The sequence below is a fragment of the Carettochelys insculpta genome, chromosome 21 (assembly GCF_033958435.1).
Source record: "Carettochelys insculpta isolate YL-2023 chromosome 21, ASM3395843v1, whole genome shotgun sequence".
In the NCBI taxonomy this organism is placed as follows: Eukaryota; Metazoa; Chordata; order Testudines; family Carettochelyidae; genus Carettochelys; species Carettochelys insculpta.
The window spans coordinates 2,892,319-2,913,840 of NC_134157.1; the positions used below are offsets into that span (position 1 = coordinate 2,892,319).

At 43.9% G+C, this 21,522-nt stretch overlaps 1 protein-coding gene across 7 annotated transcripts; it reads left to right on the top strand.

Moving 5' to 3' along the window:
• The first annotated feature begins 9 nt into the window (after positions 1 to 9).
• DPH7 (diphthamide biosynthesis 7) lies at positions 10 to 21,297 on the top strand. 7 transcript variants are annotated; one of them, XM_075015064.1, is made up of 10 exons: positions 10 to 138; positions 1,227 to 1,388; positions 4,043 to 4,185; positions 4,868 to 4,955; positions 5,856 to 5,950; positions 7,117 to 7,283; positions 8,068 to 8,140; positions 15,893 to 15,958; positions 16,154 to 16,326; positions 17,040 to 21,296. In XM_075015064.1, exons 2-10 carry the CDS (start codon positions 1,248 to 1,250, stop codon positions 17,504 to 17,506), a joined length of 1,413 nt encoding a protein of 470 aa, XP_074871165.1. In that variant the 5' UTR covers positions 10 to 138; positions 1,227 to 1,247; the 3' UTR covers positions 17,507 to 21,296. The 7 variants fall into 7 exon arrangements, with proteins under 7 accessions (XP_074871165.1, XP_074871166.1, XP_074871169.1 ...); XM_075015065.1 differs by having other exon boundaries at positions 65 to 116; XM_075015068.1 differs by having other exon boundaries at positions 68 to 138; positions 1,231 to 1,388.
• Positions 21,298 to 21,522: the final 225 nt, after the last annotated feature.

The following is a 21,522-nucleotide window of genomic DNA, read 5'->3' on the forward strand; positions in this document are numbered from 1 at the left end:
ATCCACCGCGCGCCGGCTCACCTCAGCCAGCCCCGCGCGCCCGCCCCGGCATCCACCGCGCTCCGCCTGACCTGGAAGCAGACGGGCGGCGCCGAGCTCCCCGCCGGCTCCGTGGGGTGAGGGTGGCTGAGCGCCCAGGTTCGAGCCGCGCCCCGCTCCCAGCTGTGGAGGGCAGCCCGGGGGCGGGGGAGGAGCGCGCGCGGGCGGACGGACGGACGGACGTGAACGCGGCAAGGGGGCCTGGCCCGTGTCTCCACTCGCAGCCCCAGGACTGGCGGGGTGGGAGTGGGCCTGCTCCTCAGTCAGTGCGTGCGCGGGGGAGGGCTTTATCCGGGGGCGCCTGGTCGTTCGTTGTGCTCTCTGCATCCAGCTGTGCTGCAGCCCCGGCGGAGACCGCTGGGCCGCGGGTGGGCAACCTAGAGAGCGGGCTGCATGAGTGGCCCCCTTCAGCTGAGCGGGGCGCACGACTGTTGTAACCCGGACGGCCTCCTGGGATAGGGCAGTTTCGCTGCCTGCGCTTGCACACCTCGAGTCGGTGGGGGTGTGCCGATTGAACCCTGGCGGCGCTGTGATTGAAGGCAGAGGGGGCACAGGGCTCTCACAGTCGAGGCTGTGTGTAATTAGCACACACCGCCCTTGCTTTAGGTGAGTGTCACTTTTGTAAGATTAGTGGGAAAAATACTAGGCGGATGGAAACCAGCAGAATCTGGCAGCCCTGCGTTTGGGCAACAATAAGCAAAATATCTTTTTACTCCAGGAAGGTAGCTACATACAGCTTAAAAGCTTCCAATGATCACAGATACCCTGACCTTGGGAGGTCACTGCCACCACCCAAGTGAACAAATGCCTTTTTAAACCAAAGAAGGCACAGTTGGGATGTCTACCTGTGCGTTAACCCCTAGCTCTTATCCATCCTTTAGGAGATGGCCTGAAAAACTGCAAACTCTGATAAGCTGACCTTATGTCCACATGTGCACTGCAAGTTGTCCACCGCTACCCTCGAACCTCTTCTGGCTGAAGGGAGTAATATCTTTGTATGACAGAATTTCCTAGAGCTTACTTGTTTCTCCCAGGGTAGCAGCCCTGGTACGGGTGATAGGCCACCCAGGAAAGCTTAGCTGTGCTTTATTTTGCTTTTTAAGCCCCAGTCAAGGGTTATGCATCTTTTTCCTTGCTTCCTTTCACTGCTTCTCTTAGCCTTGTTTTTTTGCTCTCTTCCTTCCTAGGCAGGATGAGCAGGTTCTGACATGGCATTGCAGTGCAAGACACAGACTCTTCAAGTGGTAGACACTGAATACAGTGCAGATGCTGTAGAGTGGTGCCCTGTGGAAGGCTGGCACAGTATCCTTGTTTGTGGCACTTACCAGCTAAAGAAACCTGATAGAAAGGTAAGCGATAGACGTTATAGTATCTGGAGGACTGATAGGTGACACAGTTCAGTTCTGACCTCACATGCATCTCAACTTCCTTGAGTTTTCAGATTGTTTTTCAGCACTAAACTGCACAAATGTGAAACATGGTTAGAACACAACATAAGAGAATAAGCGGCTGACCTAACCCAAACCCCCCTAGGTCCAGACAAGCTTGAATTCAGGCAAATATCTTACCAAATTGAAACTGCTTATTTCACATTCATTTCTGATTAGCATAGAGCACTTATTTGTCTGCACTGTGAAGTGCAATAGTTTCTCTGAAACATATCTCATCTTTTGATTTCTTGGGGACTCTGGGTGCATCAGTTTCACATTGCCAAAGCCTGTATGCAGGAAGAAGACTCAAAATCAAAGCAGACATGTGAACTATTACAGTTGGCATCCATACAGAATGTAGGAGGCATCTCTGGAGCATAACTATTTTCTGTTGTTGCAGGAAGCACACAAAGAAAAAAATCAAACCCTCGGTTGTAGAAGGATAGGTGTGATCTAAAGTAAGGCCTCTGCCACTGTAACGAGAGACAGTGGAAAGACTGAGTATAACTCTGATTGTAGGTTTGGACTTTTGTCTTGGACTTTTTATTGCAGCTTTTACTGAAAATAGAAAATCAAACTGAGAACTTTTTAGAAGAACTTCCAAGTCCCATTCACGTTTGAATAATTGTGTAACTACAGTGTTGGTCATAGAGTGATTCATTAAGGCTGGAAATGTAGTGAGGGGTCCATCCACGGGAAATCAGTACAAGGTCTAGTCTTTTATATTGTGCTTGTCTCTGGTAATTGGTATCTGATATTTTCATGTAAATGTGGTTCAATTGGTAAAATTGGCACTGCGAGTATCATGTTCATGGAGTGACTCCAGATACAGTGTGCTTAGTTAATAAGTAAAAGGGTTAGGGGAGAGGCAGGGTGTTTACATTCTGTTGTTGTTTGGCTGTTTTTCTCCCCATATGGCTACCTGTACAAACTCACTTTGAGGATGAAGCTGGGGTCTTCCTATCTTATCCTATGTCTTTCATGAACATCAATAATAAAGATTCTTTGGTGCCTTCAGTGACACCTGTGCAGTTATATTGGACTTCAGTGGGGTAATATGCTGTAGCTGATGAGATCTTGGTCAACAATTTTGTTGATTATGTTCAACATGGAAGAGATCCCAATTCTCACTTTTATAGTTGTGTTGGCTATGCAGGAATATTAGAAGTTAAAACACAAGTAAAAAAAAAAAAATCTACAATTAAAATTAGTAGGTCTGAATCCATGCAGCTGGCAAAAGTGCTGAGTAAGCAGTGACCAATTTTACAGTCACCTTTTTCAAAGTACAGCTGTGCTTTGAATTACTTCCATCAAGTGGCAGGGCATTATGCTCTTCATTTGCATACACCCGTATGGAAAGCATTTCTACTGCATCTGCAACACGAACTGTGCTCATGTCTGATCTTGAGAACTAAGCAGTGTACTTGGATGGGAGATTTCCATGGAATGCCTACACGATGCATGACCCATATTTGGTAGGTGGCGGTCTTTTTCTCTGAGTCAGTCCTGAAACAGTGCTCCAGCAATGGTGTTAAGAGGAATTCATCTGTGGGAGGGTTGTCTTTCTGAAATTTGCCATTCAAATGTATTGAACAGTAGGAACAGTAAGGCTCATGTACTGGTTATGGCTGAAGAGCCCGTGATCTTTTTCATAAGGATAGAGGGATCAGCCCTTTTTTCCTAGCCAAATATCCGCTCACACTACCTGACTAAATTCCTCCTCAGTTAGCTATATGGGAATCTAATACTCCTTTGTGCTCTATATTGTTGCCAAGTCCTATTAAACGGTTGCAGAATCCCGTGCCAGAGCTGGGTGAAATGATCCCTAGCTCCCTATATGCCTTCTAGAGGAGTCTGGAGCTTGATTTTTCAGAGTTGCTAAGGATGTGTAGATGTCATAGGCTTTTCCTAGAGGTGTGGGTGTTTGGTGTCTTGGGGAAAAAATGACTTTCCAGGGTTCTACAGCCTGGTAGAGTTGGTAGAGCTGGGATTTCAACGCAGTGGCCGTGTCTACACTAGCCCAAAACTTTGAAATGGCTATACAAATGGCCATTTCGAAGTTTACTAATGAAGCGCTGAAATACATATTCAGCTCTTCATTAGCATGCGGGCGGCTGCGGCACTTCAAAATTGATGCGGCTCGTCCAGACGGGGCTCCTTTTGGAAAGGACCCTGCCTACTTTGAAGTCCCCTTATTCCTATGAGCAGATGGGAATAAGGGGACTTCGAAGTAGGCGGGGTCCTTTCGAAAAGGAGCCCCGTCTGGACGAGCCGCAAGGCGGCGAGCCGCGTCAATTTTGAAGTGCCATGGCTGCCCGCATGCTAATGAGGCACTGAATGTGTATTTCAGCACTTCATTAGTAAACTTTGAAATGGCCATTTGCATGGCCATTTTGAAGTTTTTGGCTAGTGTAGACATAGCCAGTGAGTGCTGACTCTGTCCCCTGCTTTGACTAGTAGATGTTGGTGAGTTTTATGGCAGGGTCTTTGAGGGAGAAATATAACAGTGTATGAAAGAGGTGAGAAGATAGTCAGTTAAGCTTACAGATTTCCCTTACCCTTGTTTGTTGCAGCCTGGTGTAAACCCAAGTGAGAGTGATGAGCCCCACACACGGCTGGGTCGCCTCTACCTGTATCATTATCGTGAAGAGCAACCCTTCACTCCACTGGCTGAAATTCAAAGGATTGAAACTGCTGCCATTCTAGACCTCAAGTGGTAATGCTGGCAAGTTGGTGGCACATGTGGGGAGAGATACCAGGCTCCTTTGGTACTTGTGACTGGGTTGCTGCTCTAGATGTTCATTCTCTCTGATTGGCAGTAACTTCTACTGCAGTAATGTGAGCACAGTGCTGTACAAGATTTCTGGCTTTGCGGGGTTATTGCTCTGTTCAAGGGTAAAAACTCCCAGTTGTTCATGGAGGTTAGCTGTCATTGTGGGTGTCCTGGCTGCTCTTTTACTATGCCTGCTGCTTATGGAGGTTGGGGACAGTTTTATCAGAGGTTGTGGAACTAGGGAAGCATCAGGATAGAAGTAACAGAAGAGGCTGCTTGCTCTCTTGTCTATTGGCTTTGAAAACAAGTTTTAAAGCTATGATTCTTTTTAAATTACAAAAATGGAAATTATTAGCTGAAGCAGGGGGATCCTCTTTTGGGAATGAGGTGGGAGATGAAGGGAGGAAAAGCTGCATTATGGGATGGGATCTTGTCTTCCCTTAGTCCTTGTGTGGAATAAGAGCTATGCAAGTTGAGGGAATTGCAGTAAGGGAGTCTGCTGTCTGACAGAGACATGCAAAAGAACTGTAGGAAATAAAATAGAACTCCTCCTTCAGAACTGTGTTCCTTTCCTCTACTGAATTGACATGGATTTGCATTCAAGACCTTGTCAATTAATCTTCAGGTGCCACATTCCTGTCGCAGAACACCCTTTGTTGGGCATTGCAAATGCCAAAGGAACTGTGGAGCTCTGCCATCTGACTGGAAGTGAGGTAAGTGGCTGGGGTGCAGGTTATTAGTGAAGATAGCCTTCATGTAAATGCCATTAGCTTCATTACTAATGTTCAAAGGCTTTACAGTGCAGTGTTACTGAATATTGGGGTTGGAGGCTCCATGGCAGTACCTGTGACTTTGGAGCAAATGGGTATAGTTGAAAATTAATATTTTTAAATGGCATTTTCCCTAGATTCCAAAGCAAAAGTTTTGTCTCTGAGGTCTGGGAATAAAGCTAGGCTCTGTCCGTCTGTGAAGAATGGGAATAAGGGAAGAAATGGGGAAGGGGTAGGGGAAGATGATGACAGTGCTCTTCAGTTGCTACTTCTCCCCAGCAACTGTTGAAAGAACAGTTGACAAAATAGAACTGTGAAAGGAGAGTCATGTAAGCCCAAGAAAGAGAATTTTGAGGAGGGTGTATAGGCCATTGTTAAATGCAGCATAGAGATTGAGGGTGAAGAGGGGGATCTGTGAGGAAGAGGTTATTGGTGACTAGAGGGCAGTTTGAATGGAGTGGAGAAAGCAGAAGTCAGCCTAGGTGGATGTGAGGACACTGTGGCTGGATGGACCTCTAGTCATAATGACCTTTGAAATGGAAGAGCTGCCAGGGTGGCTAGTTAGGGGGGCAGGGAGGAGTCAGTGATTTTAAGGTCAGGAAATGTGAGGCACCTTATGTGGACAGTAGTCCTTGGATCTAGCAGTTCAGTCACTTATATGTTGGGATTTTTCTTTTGTGTAATGCCAAGGATCGTAAAATTCTGCAGGGTAGAATCTGTTGCATTCATGGAATACAGCCACCTGTGGGGTCCTCCCTAGTGAAGTGTGAAAGAGCAATTAAACACTGTCTTTGTGGTTGTTCAGTTTTCCTATCTTGACCAATTTCCTTTTCTCTCCAGTAGAAGAACAGCTGCATGTTGGAGCCACTCTGTAATGTTGATTTAGGTGCACAATGCATTGCCTTATCTCTGGACTGGTCTACTGGACGGGAGCAATGGTGAGACGGGGAATAATTATGACACTCTGTAGTTGTGTGCGAGAGAGAAATAGGATCCATTGTCACTTCCACAGTCCTAGCTCTCAAGAGGCTTAGAACTGCCTTTCAGGTTCCTTCATGCAGAAATTTTTACTGTGGGGTCTCTGCCTGTGATCTATTAACAGAGAAATGGCAGCTATAGTGCTTGTGTAAAATCTGAACTCAGCTGAGTTTGAGCACTATTATTCTGTCATGGGGAAGCTTAGAATCTCAGCCTCAAGGAGGTTGCTCTCCTGTCTGCTCCCAGAGTTGATTCCAGAAATATGATCGCAAAGTACAATTAAGTTAGCAGTCAGCCTTGGCCCAAAGGGGACTGTTTTCAAAATTGAGGGGTTGGGGGAGAGAAGTGTGGACTGAGCACAGGGTTGGGAGCCAGGGGAGTTCTGTAGCTGAAATTGTTTAACTTAACCTGGTATCTCTTTGAATTGCTTGTGCCCATTATACTGTCTCTATATGTGATGTTTAATGAATTGACAAACTTCAGTCCTTGGGCAAATCTCTTTGCGCATGTATCTTCATCTTTAAAATGGATAACTACTCTCTGTGTTGATTCAGAAGGGCATCCCTGTGAAGTCTGCCACTGCTGCTGCTTAATCACTTGGGAAGCTAAAGGCCTTGTACCTCCAGTGGGGTTGAATGTGCAGCATCTGCAGCATTCCCAGTTCCTGTAAGACCCAGTGAATGGGAGAGCAGTGTGGGAAATTGCCACACTGGAGAGATGAAACACCTTAATGGATGTTTCAGTAGTGTTTTGCAGCTTACAGATGACCAAAGACTTTATTTTAATTTTCCCAAGTCCTTGTGTGCTGTTAATTACCTACTGGAGAGCAGAGAGGCGGGATAGTGAATGTTGCTGTGCTTCCCATGCTGTGTGCACTAAAGATTAAATCCACTTCTTTAGAACAGGGGATTGATGGGCTCTGCAAATACACAGCATTGGTATCTGCTCGAAAGCCTTGCTCCCCTAGTGTCTCTCCATGTCTATGTTAAATAGACACTCATTTGTATTTTACCTGGTCTTTTCAGGCTCTGATGTGGCAGGTGTGCAGGAGAAAGTCACTGAATTAAATGCTGGGACCTGAGTTGTCTTAAACTGTAATATATGTTGTCTGTCTTTTCTGTTATAGTGGGCAACCATTGAGAATAATCAGCAGTGATTCAAAGGGGAAGCTGAACCTACTGTCAATAGATGAGTCTGCTCCTTCTGTGCGTATCCTTAACCAGTGGAAAGCTCACAACTTTGAGGCCTGGACTGCTGCTTTTAATTATTGGAACATAGACGTTGTGTATTCAGGTGTGTGAACACCAAAAGCCTTTTCTGGGGAGGGCAGGTAAATATCCTGGAGATACGTGGCTGTCAAAACACCCATTTTCGTGTGTGTCTGTCTCTCTTGACACTCTATCTTTTACTTGTGCATCATGGTGACAGTTCTTTCTGCTGTACCAACCAGCTGGCATCTTGTCAGTGTTTGTGCCATTTCTTGTAAAAGTAATCTATGAAGGAGTGACTGTGGAAAGTGGATGGAATTATTGTGGGGGAGGTAGTCGATATTAGTGCCCACCTGGATGGTTCATTAGTCAAGCAGGAGTAACAGAACAGGAGACAGAAGTGAAGGTTCTGGGATTCTAGTATCAGCTCAGCTATTGAGATAAAGTTTGTCCTTGGCAAATTACTTCTCTTTTCCGAGTATTGATTTCCCCATTAGAAAGTGGAGATACCTTCGTAGGCAGTTTTGTGAGATCCAACTTATGTTTGTGAAGTGCTCTGACATACTGTGGGAAAGGTGTCAAATGTTGACTACTATATGCTTCTGTTTAGATTGAGTGCTTTCTAACAATTTCCCTTTCCCAATCCTACCTGATGCTTTTGGGTGAAGTGATATCTTTGTGGTACACAAAATAGTTCTGCTTTTCATTCCATTGAAAAGCCCAAGTCCAGCTATGATCTTGAGTGCAACAGCAACAAGGGCGTAGTCCCCAGCTTTAATCATTCTCCAGATCTGTCAAATCTCAGTTTCTTTCATGGTGCACTGATTTTTCCAACTAGTGTTAATACAGAGCCTTTCCTCCTTGTACAGGTGGAGATGACTGTTTGCTCAGAGGCTGGGACACCAGGTGCTGTCCAGAGACACTTATCTTCACCAGTGAGCGGTAACTAAGCCACTCAGACAGATGGATATAGAATGATGATGCATGACTCACTGTGACTAAGTGTGTGGTCTTCCCACAATTTCAGTTAAATTTAAATTAGGGCTGTTGATTAATTGCAGTTAACTCACCCAATTTCCTCAATAATTGATCGTAATTAATTCTAGTTTTAATCATGGTGCTAAAATAGGATGCCAATTGGTATTTGGTAATATTTTTGGATGTTTTTCTACATTTTCAAACGTATTGATTTCAGTTATAAAACCACATACAGAGTGTATGCTACTCACTGTATATTATTATTTTTGAGTACAGGTATTGTAAAAATGATAAAGAAAAATTATTTTTCAGTTCACTTTGTACAAATATTTTAGTACAATTTCTTGTGAAAATACAACTTACAAATGTGGATTTTTTTATTATTTTTTGTTACCTAACTGCACTCAAAAACAAAACGATATCACCTGAAAGTGAAAACAGGCATTCACTTGGGACATTTGTAGCCAGCATTGCAAAGTATTTACGTGCTAGATATGCTAAACATTTGTGTGCTCCTTCATGCTTTGGACGCTATTCCAGCAGACATGTTTGCAAGATGATGATACTCATTTAAAAAAAATGCATTAATTAAATCTGTGACTGAACTCCTTGAGGTGGGGTCAGAAGGTGGGTAGGTTAGAATTGTGTCCCTGGCTCTATTTTATAGCAGTCTCAGCTGATGACCTGACAAATGTTGTTCTTTGTAAGAATACCTTCACTGCTTATTTGACAAAATGCAGAGAAGGTATCAATGTGAGATTTTTAAAGATAGCTATAGCACTCCGTCCAGTGTTTAAGAACCTGAAGTGCCTTCCAAAATCTGAGAAGGATGATGTTGTGGATTTCATGCTTGAAGAAGTCTTAAAATAGCACCACTCTACGGAAACTACAAAACCTGAAATACCAAGGAAGAAAATTAAGAACATAAGAACATAAGAATGGGCCATACTGGGTCAGACCAAAGGTCCATCAAGCCCAGCATCCCATCTGCCGACGGTGGCCAATGCCAGGTGCCCCAGAGAAGGAGAACAGAAGACAAGTGATTTATCTCGTGCCATCCATCTCCTGCCCTTGTTATGAAGGCTAGGGCACCATACTTTATCCCTGGCTAATAGCCATTTATGGACCTGACCTGCAAAAATTTATCAAGCTCTTTTTTAAACCCTAATAGAGTCCTGGCCTTCACAGCCTCCTCGGGCAAGGAGTTCCACAGGTTGACTGTGCGCTGTGTGAAGAAAAATGTCCTTTTATTAGTTTTGAACCTACTACCCATCAATTTCATTTGGTGTCCCCTAGTTCTTGTATTATGGGAAAAGGTAAATAATTTTTCTATATTCACTTTCTCCACACCATTCATGATTTTATATACCGCTATCATATCGCCCCTCAATCGCCTCTTTTCCAAACTGAAAAGTCCCAGTCTCTCTAGCCTCTCCCCATATGGGACCCGTTCCAAGCCCCTAATCATCTTAGTCGCCCTTTTCTGAACCTTTTCTAATGCCAATATATCTTTTTTGAGGTGAGGAGACCACATCTGCACGCAGTACTCGAGATGTGGGCGTACCATAGTTTTATATAGGGGAAGTATGATATCTTTTGTCTTATTATCGATCCCTTTTTTAATAATTCCTAACATCCTATTTGCCTTACTAACTGCCGCTGCACACTGCGTGGATGTCTTCAGAGAACTATCCACTATAACTCCAAGATCCCTTTCCTGATCTGTCGTAGCTAAATTTGACCCCATCATGTAGTACGTGTAATTTGGGTTATTTTTTCCAACATGCATTACCTTACACTTACCCACATTAAATTTCATTTGCCATTTTGCTGCCCAATCACTCAGTTTGCTGAGATCTTTTTGTAGTTCTTCACAATCCCTTTTGCTTTTGACTGTCCTGAACAACTTGGTGTCATCTGCAAACTTTGCCACCTCACTGCTTACCTCATTTTCTAGATCATTGATGAACAAGTTGAACAGGATCGGTCCCAGGACTGAGCCCTGGGGAACACCACTAGTTACCCCCCTCCATTGTGAAAATTTACCATTTATTCCAACCCTTTGTTTTCTGTCTTTTAACCAATTCCCGATCCATGAAAGGACCTTTCCTCCTATCCCATGACCACCTAATTTACATAAAAGCCTTTGGTGTGGGACCGTGTCAAAGGCTTTCTGGAAATCTAGGTATATTATGTCCACTGGGTGCCCCTTGTCCGCATGTTTATTAACCCCTTCAAAGAATTCTAATAGATTAGACAGACACGACTTCCCTCTGCAGAAACCATGCTGACTTTTGCCCAACAATTCGTGCTCTTCTATGTGCCTTGCAATTTTACTCTTTACTAGTGTTTCTACTAATTTACCTGGTACTGATGTTAAACTTATCGGTCTATAATTGCCAGGATCTCCTCTAGAGCCTTTTTTAAATATTGGTGTTATATTGGCCGTCTTCCAGTCATTTGGTACCAAAGTGGATTTAAAGGATAGGTTACAAACCACTGTTAATAACTCCGCAATTTCACATTTGAGTTCTTTCAGAACCCTTGGGTGAATGCCATCTGGTCCTGGAGACTTGTTACTATTCAGCTTATCAATTAATTCCAAAACCTCCTCTAATGTCACTTCAATCTGAGTGAGTTCCTCAGATTTGTCGCCTAAAAAGGCTGGCTCAGATTTAGGAACCTCTGTAACATCTTCAGCCGTGAAGACTGAAGCAAAGAAATCATTTAATCGCTCCGCAATGGCACTGTCTTCCTTGATCGCTCCTTTTATATCTTTATCATCCAAGGGCCCCACTGCTTTTTTAGCAGGCTTCCTGCTTCTAATGTATTTAAAAAACATTTTACTATTGTTTTTTGAATTTTTGGCTAGCTGTTCCTCAAACTCTTTTTTGGCTTTTCTTACTACATTATGACAGTTAATTTGGGAGTGTTTATGTTCCTTTCTATTTTCCTCACTAGGATTTGACTTCCACTTTTTAAAAGCTGCCCTTTTCTCTCTCACTGCCTTTTTAACATGGCTGTTTAGCCATGGTGGTTCTTTGTTAGGTCTCTTACTGTGTTTTTTTTATTTGGGGTATACATTTAAGTTGGGCCTCTAGTATGGTGTCTTTAAACAGTTTCCATGCAGCTTCCAGGGATTTTAGTTTAATTACTCTACCTTTTAGTTTCTGTTTAACTAGCTTCCTCATTTTAGTGTAATTCCCCTTTTTGAAATTAAATGCCAGAGTGTTTGACCGCTGCGGTGTTCTTCCCAACACAGGAATATTAAAAGTTATTATATTGTGGTCACTATTTCCAAGCGGTCCAGTAACAGTTACCTCTTGGACCAGATCCTGCGTTCCAGTCAAGACTAGATCGAGAATCGACTCTCCCCTTGTGGGTTCCTGTACTAGCTGCTCCAAGAAGCAGTCATTTAAGGCATCAAGAAATTTAATCTCTGAATCCCGTCCTGAGGTGACATGCACCCAATCAATATGGGGATAATTGAAATCTCCTATTATTACTGTGTTTTTTATTTTGATAGCCTCTCTAATCTCCCTTAACATTTCAGCATCACTATCACTGTCCTGGTTAGGTGGTCGGTAATATATTCCTAATGCCATATTCATATTAGAGGAATGAATTGTTATCCATAATGATTCTATGGAACATTTTGATTCCTTTAGGATTTTTACTTCATTTGATTCTATATTATCCTTCACATATAGTACCACTCCGCCACCCGCACGACCTGTTCTGTCTTTCCGATATAATTTATATCCCGGTATGATAGTGTCCCACTGATTGTCCTCATTCCACCATGTTTCTGAGATGCCTATTATGTCAACTTCCTCCTTTGATATGAGGTACTCCAGTTCACCCATCTTATTAGACAGACTCCTAGCATTAGTGTAAAAGCATGTTAGAAAACTACCACTATTTATATGTCCGCCTTTCACAGACGTGGTGGATTTTTTTATGCACGATTGTTTCACATCTGATCTTGCCCATATATTATTTCCCACGTTCCCTATCTGACTAACTTCTAGGGAATCCCTGTCTATGGAGCCTCGTGTAAGAGAAGTCTCCGTCCGATCCAGGTGCTCCCCCGCACCAATCGGCTTTCCCCCACCTCTTAGTTTAAAAACTGCTCTATGTCCTTTTTAATGTTTAATGCCAGCAGTCTGGATCCACCTTGATTTAGGTGGAGCCCATCCTTCCTGTATAGGCTCCCCCTACCCCAAAAGTGTCCCCAGTTCCTAATAAATCTAAACCCCTCTTCCCTACACCATCGTCTCATCCACGCATTGAGACTCTGAAGTTCTGCCTGTCTATCTGGCCCTGCGCGTGGAACTGGAAGCATTTCAGAGAATGCCACCAAAGATGTTCTGGATTTCAGTCTCTTTCCTAGTAACCTAAATTTGGCCTCCAGAACATCTCTTCTACCCTTCCCTATGTCATTGGTACCAACATGTACCACGACGACCGGCTCCTCCCCAGCACTGCCCATAAGTCTGTCTAGATGCCTCGAGAGATCCGCAACCTTCGCACCAGGCAGGCAAGTCACCATACGGTTCTCCCGGTCATCACAAACCCAACTATCTATATTTCTAATGATCGAATCCCCCACTACTAAAACCTGCTTCTTCCTAACAGCTGGCGCTCCCTCCCCCGGAGAAGTATCCTCGGCACGAGAGGATACAACATCACCCTCTGGAAGGAGGGTCCCAACTACGGGATGGTTTCCCTCTGCTCCCCTTGACTGCTCTCCTTCCCTGAGCCTTTCATCCTCCGTAACAGCCTCAGGACTGTCAGATTGGAGGTGGGACAGCCCTACTATGTCCCGGAAAGTCTCATCCACAAACACCTCTGCCTTCCTTAGCTCCTCCAGTTCAGCCACCCTGGCCTCCAAAGCACGCACTCGGTCTCTGAGGGCCAGGAGCTCCTTGCATCGAGCGCACACATACGCCACCCGCCCACAGGGTAGGTAGTCATACATACTGCACTCGACACAATAAACAGGATAGCCCCCACTCTGCTGCTGGGCTTCTGCCTCCATTTCCTACTCTAGTTATATATGAGGGTTAATTAAATGTTTCAGATAGAGGTTGTTATAAAGGATTTAGTTTAAGGGCAACAGAAGTCACTGGCTCCCTCCAAGCTCCCCCTCTCCAAACTCCCTCCTGTTAGCACGCACCCTGTTTGCCAGCACCCGGTCGCAAAGCTCCCTGGTCGCTTACTAGCAGGGTTTAAGTGCTCGGCCTCCCTGATAGCTCCTCCCTCTGCCTACAGCTCAGCCAATCAGCACACGGTGTTTCAATTCAAACCTAATCAGCTTCCAACTGCCTGCCTGCCTGCCTGAGCACACGGCCTTTCAAACAAACAAACACACACTCAGCTCAGCACTCCAAACAAACAAACTCCAAACTCCAAACAAACACACAAGCCCAAAACCTCCAAATATAAGCAGCCACTTAGCCCAAGGTGCTTTAGTTTGCTCCTTCCTTCTCCTCCTCCAGGAGAGCCTCTCCAAACTCCCTCCTGTTAGCACGCACCCTGTTTGCCAGCACCCGGTCGCAAAGCCTCTGCTGGTGGTATCTGCTCAGATGATGAAAATGAACATGCACCAGCCTGTACTGCTTTGAATTGTTATTGAGAGGAACTTGTCATCAGTATGGATGCATGTCTGGAATGGTGGTTGAATCAGGAAGGCACATCTGAATCTTCAGACCATCTGGTACATAAATATCTTATGACACCCAACAACAGTCACATACAAATTTCTGTTCTCACTTTCAGGTGACATTGTGAATTTGAAGTGGGCAGCATTATCTCTTGCAAATGTAACCAGACTTGTTTGAGTGATTTCGTTGAACAAGAAATAGGACTGAGTGGACTTATAAGCTGTAAAGTTTTACAATATTTTATTTTTGAACGCCGTTTTTTGTACATAATTCTACATTTGTAAGTTCAACTTTCATGATAGTGATTGCACTACAGTACTTGTATTAGATGAGTTGATAAATATTAATGCTTTTGTTTTTATAGTGCAAATACTTGTAATAAAAATAAACAAAGTGAGCACTGTACACTTTTTATGCTGTGTTGTTTAACATTCCTGATTATGGTTAACCAGTAAGCATACAGATAAGCATGAGGTGTACTGGTGTGCTTTACTGGTTAACTATCCCTTGCTGGTGTACTCTGGTGGTGGCCAACAGCACCAGGCTAGTGGGCCAGGCAGCAGGATCCCACACCTGTGGCAGGGCCAGGGGGTGGACTGGGTGGCAGGCTCTGAGTTATAACTGTTAACCAATTAACTGTTTTCAATTGCTCGTTGTAAGTGTAACCAGTATATTTGAAAATATAGGAAAAATCCCCAAATCTACTATATATTTGACAGAGTTTGTGAGTGTCTGTCTATTCAAGAACGCCCCCTAAATGGTAAGAGCTAAGACCTCCAAATTCAGAATACAGTTTCTGCTTATCATAACTTAAAGCAAGGTTAAGAGTTTATCTGTGCTGGGGGAGCTGAAGCTTCCTCTCCCCCATATTCATTGCTTGCTGTTTTGTCTTCCTCACTGTGATGGAAGGAGGGAAGAGTGCACAGTTTGCCGTGTTCCTCACTCTGGTTGGGAAGGACAGTGGGCAAGCAAGCTGTGCACAGCTTGCCCTTGCACAGGGGCAGGAAGGGGAACCACAAGGTGTTGCATGGGCAAGGGTTGAGCAGAGGGTTGTTGTGTGTGAGGTGCAGGAGTCCGGGTTGCGGGGTGAGGAGGAGCTCAGGGCAGTTTGTATGCGGGGATGCAGGTTTTGAAAAGTCCAATAATTTTCCTTTCATTTTCCAGCACCCCCAAATTATTATTGACTTAAGGACCTGAGCAATGCTGGACAAACTTGCTAGTATTTAAATAAGTAGTATTCTATTATTGTTTAACAGTGTGATTAATCACAATTTTTAAAATTGTTTTGACAGCCCTAATTAAAATGTCAGCTTTTAACCATTCAAGGCATGCCATGGTCTTGTCCTTCTGTGCAGTTATTTTGCTGCCTATGGTTGGTTAGTTGGTCATCCAGCCTCATGCACTGTAATCCCCAGGTCCTTTTTTGCTGCACTGCTACTTAGCCATTTGGTCACCAGCCTGTAATAGTGCTTGGGATTCTTCTGTCCCAAGTGCAGGACTCTGCACTTTGCCTTGTTGAACCTCATCAGATTTCTTTTGGCCCAATCCTCCAATTTGTCTAGGTCACTCTGGACCCTATCCCTGCCCTCTAACATATCTACCTGAACCCCTAGCTCAGTGTCATCTGCAAAATTGCTGAGAGTGCAATCCATCCCCTCATCCAGATGGTTAATAAAGATGTTGAACAATACTGGCCCTAGAACTGATCCTTGTGATCTCATTTAAAAAAAGAAAAATGGTATCGTTAGTTTTAAAAGGTCTGTTTTCCGTACCCGATATTGCTGGGTATGAACTATTTTACCCTATTTTAATTTGAGTCTTGTATCAACTGTTTTATTATTTTACCTGGGAGAGAACTACTCTCCTCTGTGTACTGTACTACAATCACTAGTCTGCTGCTTAAGGCTATCCTTAACTCCTTATTATAAAAAGCTTTGCTGCATTGGAGGTTTTCTTAGAGCTCTCTAACTTGAAGAACAGAATGAACTGTTCTCACTTCATGCACTCTTCCTTGGTCTCCATTCGCCTGATACATGTGGTTCCTTTGCAGACATTCAATGGGCGTGTGTAGCATTCATTGCAGTCCGCACCGTGAACACCTTCTGGCTACAGGAAGGTGAGTGCTCTCTGCCTGGTCTTGCTTGACATCTGCCACTTGCCTTGTTATTTGCAGTCTATGGCTGCTTCCCTAAAAGCTCTTGTTGGAAGAGGTTGACCTCAGTGGAGAGTGGTAAGAAGTGCATGGCTGCATCTTCCTACTGTGCACTATAATTCCTTTGTTGTCTGTGCATATTTGTTTGTTTCCTTCCAGCTATGATGAGCACATTCTCCTGTGGGACACCAGAAATATGAAGCAGCCATTGGCAGACACCCATGTTCAGGGTGGAGTTTGGCGACTGAAGTGGCACCCGACACGTGAACACTTGCTGTTGGCTGCTTGCATGCATAATGGTTTCAAAATCCTTGACTGCCAAGGAAGTATGGGTGAGAGTTCAGTTGATTGGGAAGGGATGGTCTCCCTCTACTCACACTTTGTTCTGTTCATCTTCCCTGACTATAGACGCTACTGCACTGAGTACACTCATCCTTTGTTAAAGGAGTACTTTATGAGAACTCACTTAAACAAGGGACACACATACCTACCTTAGATCACTCTACAAGTGGACTCCCCCCACCCCACCCCCAGGCTCATACGAGCCTTACCCCACTCCCCGTGGCTTAAACCTGCTGCAGCCTGACCCCCTACTGCTGCCTGTACTCCCTGCAGCCTGACCCCTCCCCCACCCACTGCCGGCCCTGCAGCCCCAAACGGCGGCAGCCAGACCCCCTTGCCGCTTGACACCCCCCCCCCCCCAGCCCTAAACTGCGGCACCCAGACCCCTTTACTGGCCCCACAGCCTGAACCCCCTGCAAGCCCCGCAACCTGACCTCGTGGCTGCCTGTATGCCCCGCAGCCAGACCCCGCCCTCGCCACTTGTAACACCAGCAGCTAGACCCCACCCCCCACATAAGCATTGGCTTATTTGTCTTTGAAGGCATATGATTACCATTCCCCTTCACACGTCAAAAAGAATCAGTACACTTGGGGTGGAATAGGGGAATTCTTCTCACCTAAATTTTCAACACCGAAACACATAGCTGACAAGCTACCTCTTACTGGGCTTTGCAGCTTGATTTCTACTTATTCTTCTTTTTAGCAGACAACACAGATGAATGCATTGTTGTATCATCCTACATCTTGCATAACTCCTTGGCTTATGGAGCTGATTGGTCAAGACTCTCCCCACGGGATCCCTTGGCTGTGAAACAGGACCAACTTTCTGTACCCGAGTCATCTGAAGAACCAGTGGCAAGTTCAGATCAAGGAGGCAAGAAACTGGATCTGCAGATCCAGAACCTGAAGATAGTTTATGAATCTCCTACAGCTACCTTTGATGTAGTGTTAGATGAGGAGGGTGAAGGCACTGCCTCACAGGTCAGACCAGAGAGTGGCTCTGACCCTCATTCTCAGCATCCTGATCGAAGGAGATTGAACACCAAGAGTGATCAAACTGAATTAGCAAAGGCTCAAAGAGACATCAGCATCCTAGCGACTTGTTCATTTTATGATAACATCTTACATGTTTGGAAATGGGAAACACATCAAATCAACCCTTCAGAGTAAAATATTAAATATTATTCCCAGTCAAAAACACAGTTTCACTTGAACAGCCCTGAAAAGTTCATTGTTCATCCCTCTCTTTCTCAAATACCCCAGATGGCAGATATAGAAGACTTTTTGTATTGCAAAACTATATCTGCAGTCTATGCCCAGTATAATTTCAGCTGGCTTTTTCCAGTTTTATTGCCTGGGAGCTGAAGGCTCTTGTATTGTTGAAGACCTATGCTGTTAAATTAAGGCAATTACATTCTTAATGTTTTGTGTCTAACTCAAACGAAACCAAAATGACTAGTCTGCCTTTGCTGATGCAGACATTTAAATATGGGTGCATATACGTGGCTGCCCTTTACTGTTTTAATTCAGTGTGGTGATGGTGCATTTCAGGTGATGCTTTTTAAGGTATGAAATATACCTCCCTTAATGACTAGTTTGTTTTTAAGTCTTGCCTCCAGTTTGAGATGTGGGTAGATGCCACATCTCTCATCCCACTCTCAAACGAATGTTTCCTCCCTCCCCCTAGGAAACCTTACCGCAATAAGTACGTTATTGAATAACTGCCACAAAGTTAAGGGGGTTTATATGACATGTTTGAATATGTCTGTATGGCAGAGCTATTTTGGGATACCTCAGTATCCCAAAATAGCTACTCCATGTCTTTGACATGAGCCCGGTATTTCAAAATATTTTTCCGAAATAATGGGAATGCTATTTTGGCATCCCTGTGGTCCTCGTTGAAGGAGGAGTAAGGGATGTTTTGAAACAGCACATTGTTTCGATAATGCCAAATGGTAAAATAGCCTATTTTGAACTACACTCAAAATAAGTTATGCAATTTGCTCTATGCAGATTGCATAACTTACTTCACATTCAGCCTGAATGTGTAGATGTAGTCTGTGAGACCTGTCCTCATAACACACAACAGTTTGAGACATGGTGTACAGGGAAACTACATTGGATATGGAGATTTCTTTTAGAGTGAAATCCAAGATTGTTTCATGTACATGACAAAACAGATTGCAAGAGCAGCTCCATTGAAGTTGTGTAGCAAAATATTTTAAACATGAGGATTCAGCTATTGCTGCATATGTATAATTTTACACATAATTTACAGCCTGGTACAAGTTGACTTTCAGGTTATCACTTGTCAACAAGCACCACTTGGATTTGCATGGTCATGCAGTGAGTTTCCTTGAATATTAGCACTTGCAGCAAAATAACCTTTAAAAAGCCAATTGCAACAAACCCCTCTCTTTTGTACCTATGAGACTAGCATCAAAGTAGGTTAGAAAAATAAAAGCTGAGCAGGATTTTCATCTTAAATCTCAAAACCCTTGAACATAGACAACACTTCTTGATGTTCTTTAAAAATATACAATTATTTAATAATGCAATCCTAACCAGGATTTCTTCAGAATTCCTTGAAGTTATTCTCTTAGATTATTGTTGTGAAGTATCAGCAAGGCACTACAGAAATGGGGGCACTGCCTTGGTGTTCCTGATTATCATCATCCAAAAACCCAGCTTAAAATATTTAAGTAATAGCTTGTAGGGATTTTTCAATGAGAATCTTAATGAATTATTAGCCTAGATTAGAAGAAACACCAGCAGCAACTATAGTTTTTGTACAAGTAAATTCATACAGCCATTAAAACCACATACAAAAGTAACTAAGCTTCTTAATGCACAAAAACTTGTTTGAGAATACCATTTGTATTTTGGAACATCTTTTTGAGTGCTGTTATTTGGATATGCATATCAGCATTGTGAACAAAAGTTTGTTAACTATTTTTGGATCTTTCTAAATTAAAAAAAAATTTGAGTTCTCTCTTATTTCATTTGATGAGTTCCTAGGAAACTCATATATTGGTTCTCTTTTTGTCCTGGTGGATTTCAGAGTTTAGATTATTAAATGGCACTTTGTGTTTTTATTGTGCATATGGGATAATACTGCTGAGATCCAAAATCAATAAACAAGAAATTGCCTGGGATTAGTCTCCCAAATGTGATATGATACTATCTGGGAGGTACTGAGAAGAAACGAGGAATAGAATTGCAGTTTTTAGCTGCAAATGTGCTACAGAAGGGAGAAGTATGTATTGTCCAGACTAGCTGTGATTCTTGACCAGAAGATGACATTTTGATGAGAAATTATGCTGTCAAAGATTATCATCTAATCTTGCTCTGAGATATTCCCAAAAGATCTTCTGAAGTATTTTTCAATTTTCTCCTATTCTGAAAGGGGGTTCATCCTGAAACAAAGTGTTTATAAACTCCTAAGTAGGGTCAAAATGAAATGTTTAATTTTGATAGGATATTTCTCATTTCAATTTTGGGCATTTTGACATGTGAAAACTACATTCATAAAAAGAAGGTAGCAGAACTCCCACTGTAACTTTGTCTACTGGTTGCAGTGTTTCCCTACTGCTGGGTCTTGAACCAACAATGGGCTGTAGGAAGGGTCAAGGTGGTACTCGCCTGCATGCCTTCCCTTTTCCCTGGGCAGCAGTGTGAAGGAAAGTTTCTGAGGCAATCAGCAATTTGGCTCAGGCAACTTTCCCTGTTGCTGCCTTGATCCTGCTCTGGGCAACAGGGTGGAAAGAGGGATCTGCTTCGTAGCCACACAGAAGGAATAGTCAACAAGTGGATGGCCTGGAAGCAATTGCAGTAGAGCTGAGAGAGAGCAACAGGTGCAGGGCATGAGCTGGGGTTTCATTGCTTATCCCTAACCCTGGTGAGAGGTGAAGCATTTTTCTCCAGCCCTGGTGAAAGCTGTAGGACTGAGCTGGGGCCAGAGTTTTTCCACTTCCCAGCCCCTGCAAGAGCTGTGGGGTGGGGCCATATTCCCTGTCCCCAGCCTAAGCTTGTGAGTGTGGATGCATATGTGCATGTGCTAATTGCAGGGGCAATCATTGTGGAGGGAGCACAGCTCCCCCTGTACAGCACTGTTGTTCAGTGTGGGGACAGGGAGGGAGGTTGAGTGTGGGGGGGTACTTATTTGTCTGGAGGCCAGCAGGGTTGGGAGACCTATTGTCACTTGGCCACTGTTTTCCTGCTGTGGCTGCCCCTAGGGGTGAGTCTGAAGTATAATTCCCCTCTTCTGTGTACTCCTCCTTTTCCATGTTCTGCAAAAGCATAGGATTGCAGGCACTTTACAGGCACAACCAGACTTTTACCTTAGTTTAAGTTAGGTTATGAGAAAGCTGCATACCAAATTATCCATAGCTCTTATGGTTTAAGAGCAGTTCTCAAACAAACTGCACACACTATAAAAATACACTATAGATACTAACTGCATCCAAAAGAGAAGCTGCCTTACAACTGGGAATAACCTCAGACTAGTTGCATGGTACAGGTTTCAACAGGACAGTCCACAGCACTTTGATGCTGCTCATAGGGCTCTGGAAAGTGTCTCCCTTCTCTTGTGTAAAACTCCATTTCCTCTAGCATTGACCTCTGGGCACTAAAGAACAGGAGGATGGGAATTGCCTAAGTACTTGGTGATTGGCTCAATATCCTGAAATATAAGTACCTGTGACCCTTTGTCATCTAGCAGTAGAAGCAAATGGCTAACCATTAGAGCCCTGCATATCTGTGGATAGGGGAGTGGATACCTATGCAGGGCTCTCTCCCACCAAGTCCCACCAGCAGAGGGAGGCTCTATCCTCCCCCAAGTTCCCAACAGCACAGCCAGTGTGCTAGGTGCCTGCAGGGAAAGGACACAACAAGCTGCATCTTAAATCTTCCCCCTCCAGTTGTGTCCTACAAATAAAATCTGGACTGCATATAACAAGTCAAATGAGTTGAGCCTGACGGCTACAGGTCCTCATTTTTGTATCCCCCCCTCCCCCCACCCCCCACCCCCAGGGCCCTACCGACCATGCATCTGCTGCTTCTGACCACAGACTATGGCATGAAGAGACTCAGGGAATAAGCAGATTTTATTCAATGCTCTCCCTCTCACCCATTTGGGAATTATAAAGGTTTTAAAAAAAGTTGTATTTAAAAGTTACAAAAGCCAA

Bases quoted from the DNA above. Each gene is read 5' to 3' on its own strand.
- DPH7 (XM_075015064.1), top strand. From the start codon at position 1,248: ATGGCATTGCAGTGCAAGACACAGACTCTTCAAGTGGTAGACACTGAA. The intron at 5,951-7,116 runs GTGAGACGGGGA...TTTCTGTTATAG, and splicing joins TCTACTGGACGGGAGCAATG to TGGGCAACCATTGAGAATAA. The intron at 15,959-16,153 runs GTGAGTGCTCTC...GTTTCCTTCCAG, and splicing joins CACCTTCTGGCTACAGGAAG to CTATGATGAGCACATTCTCC.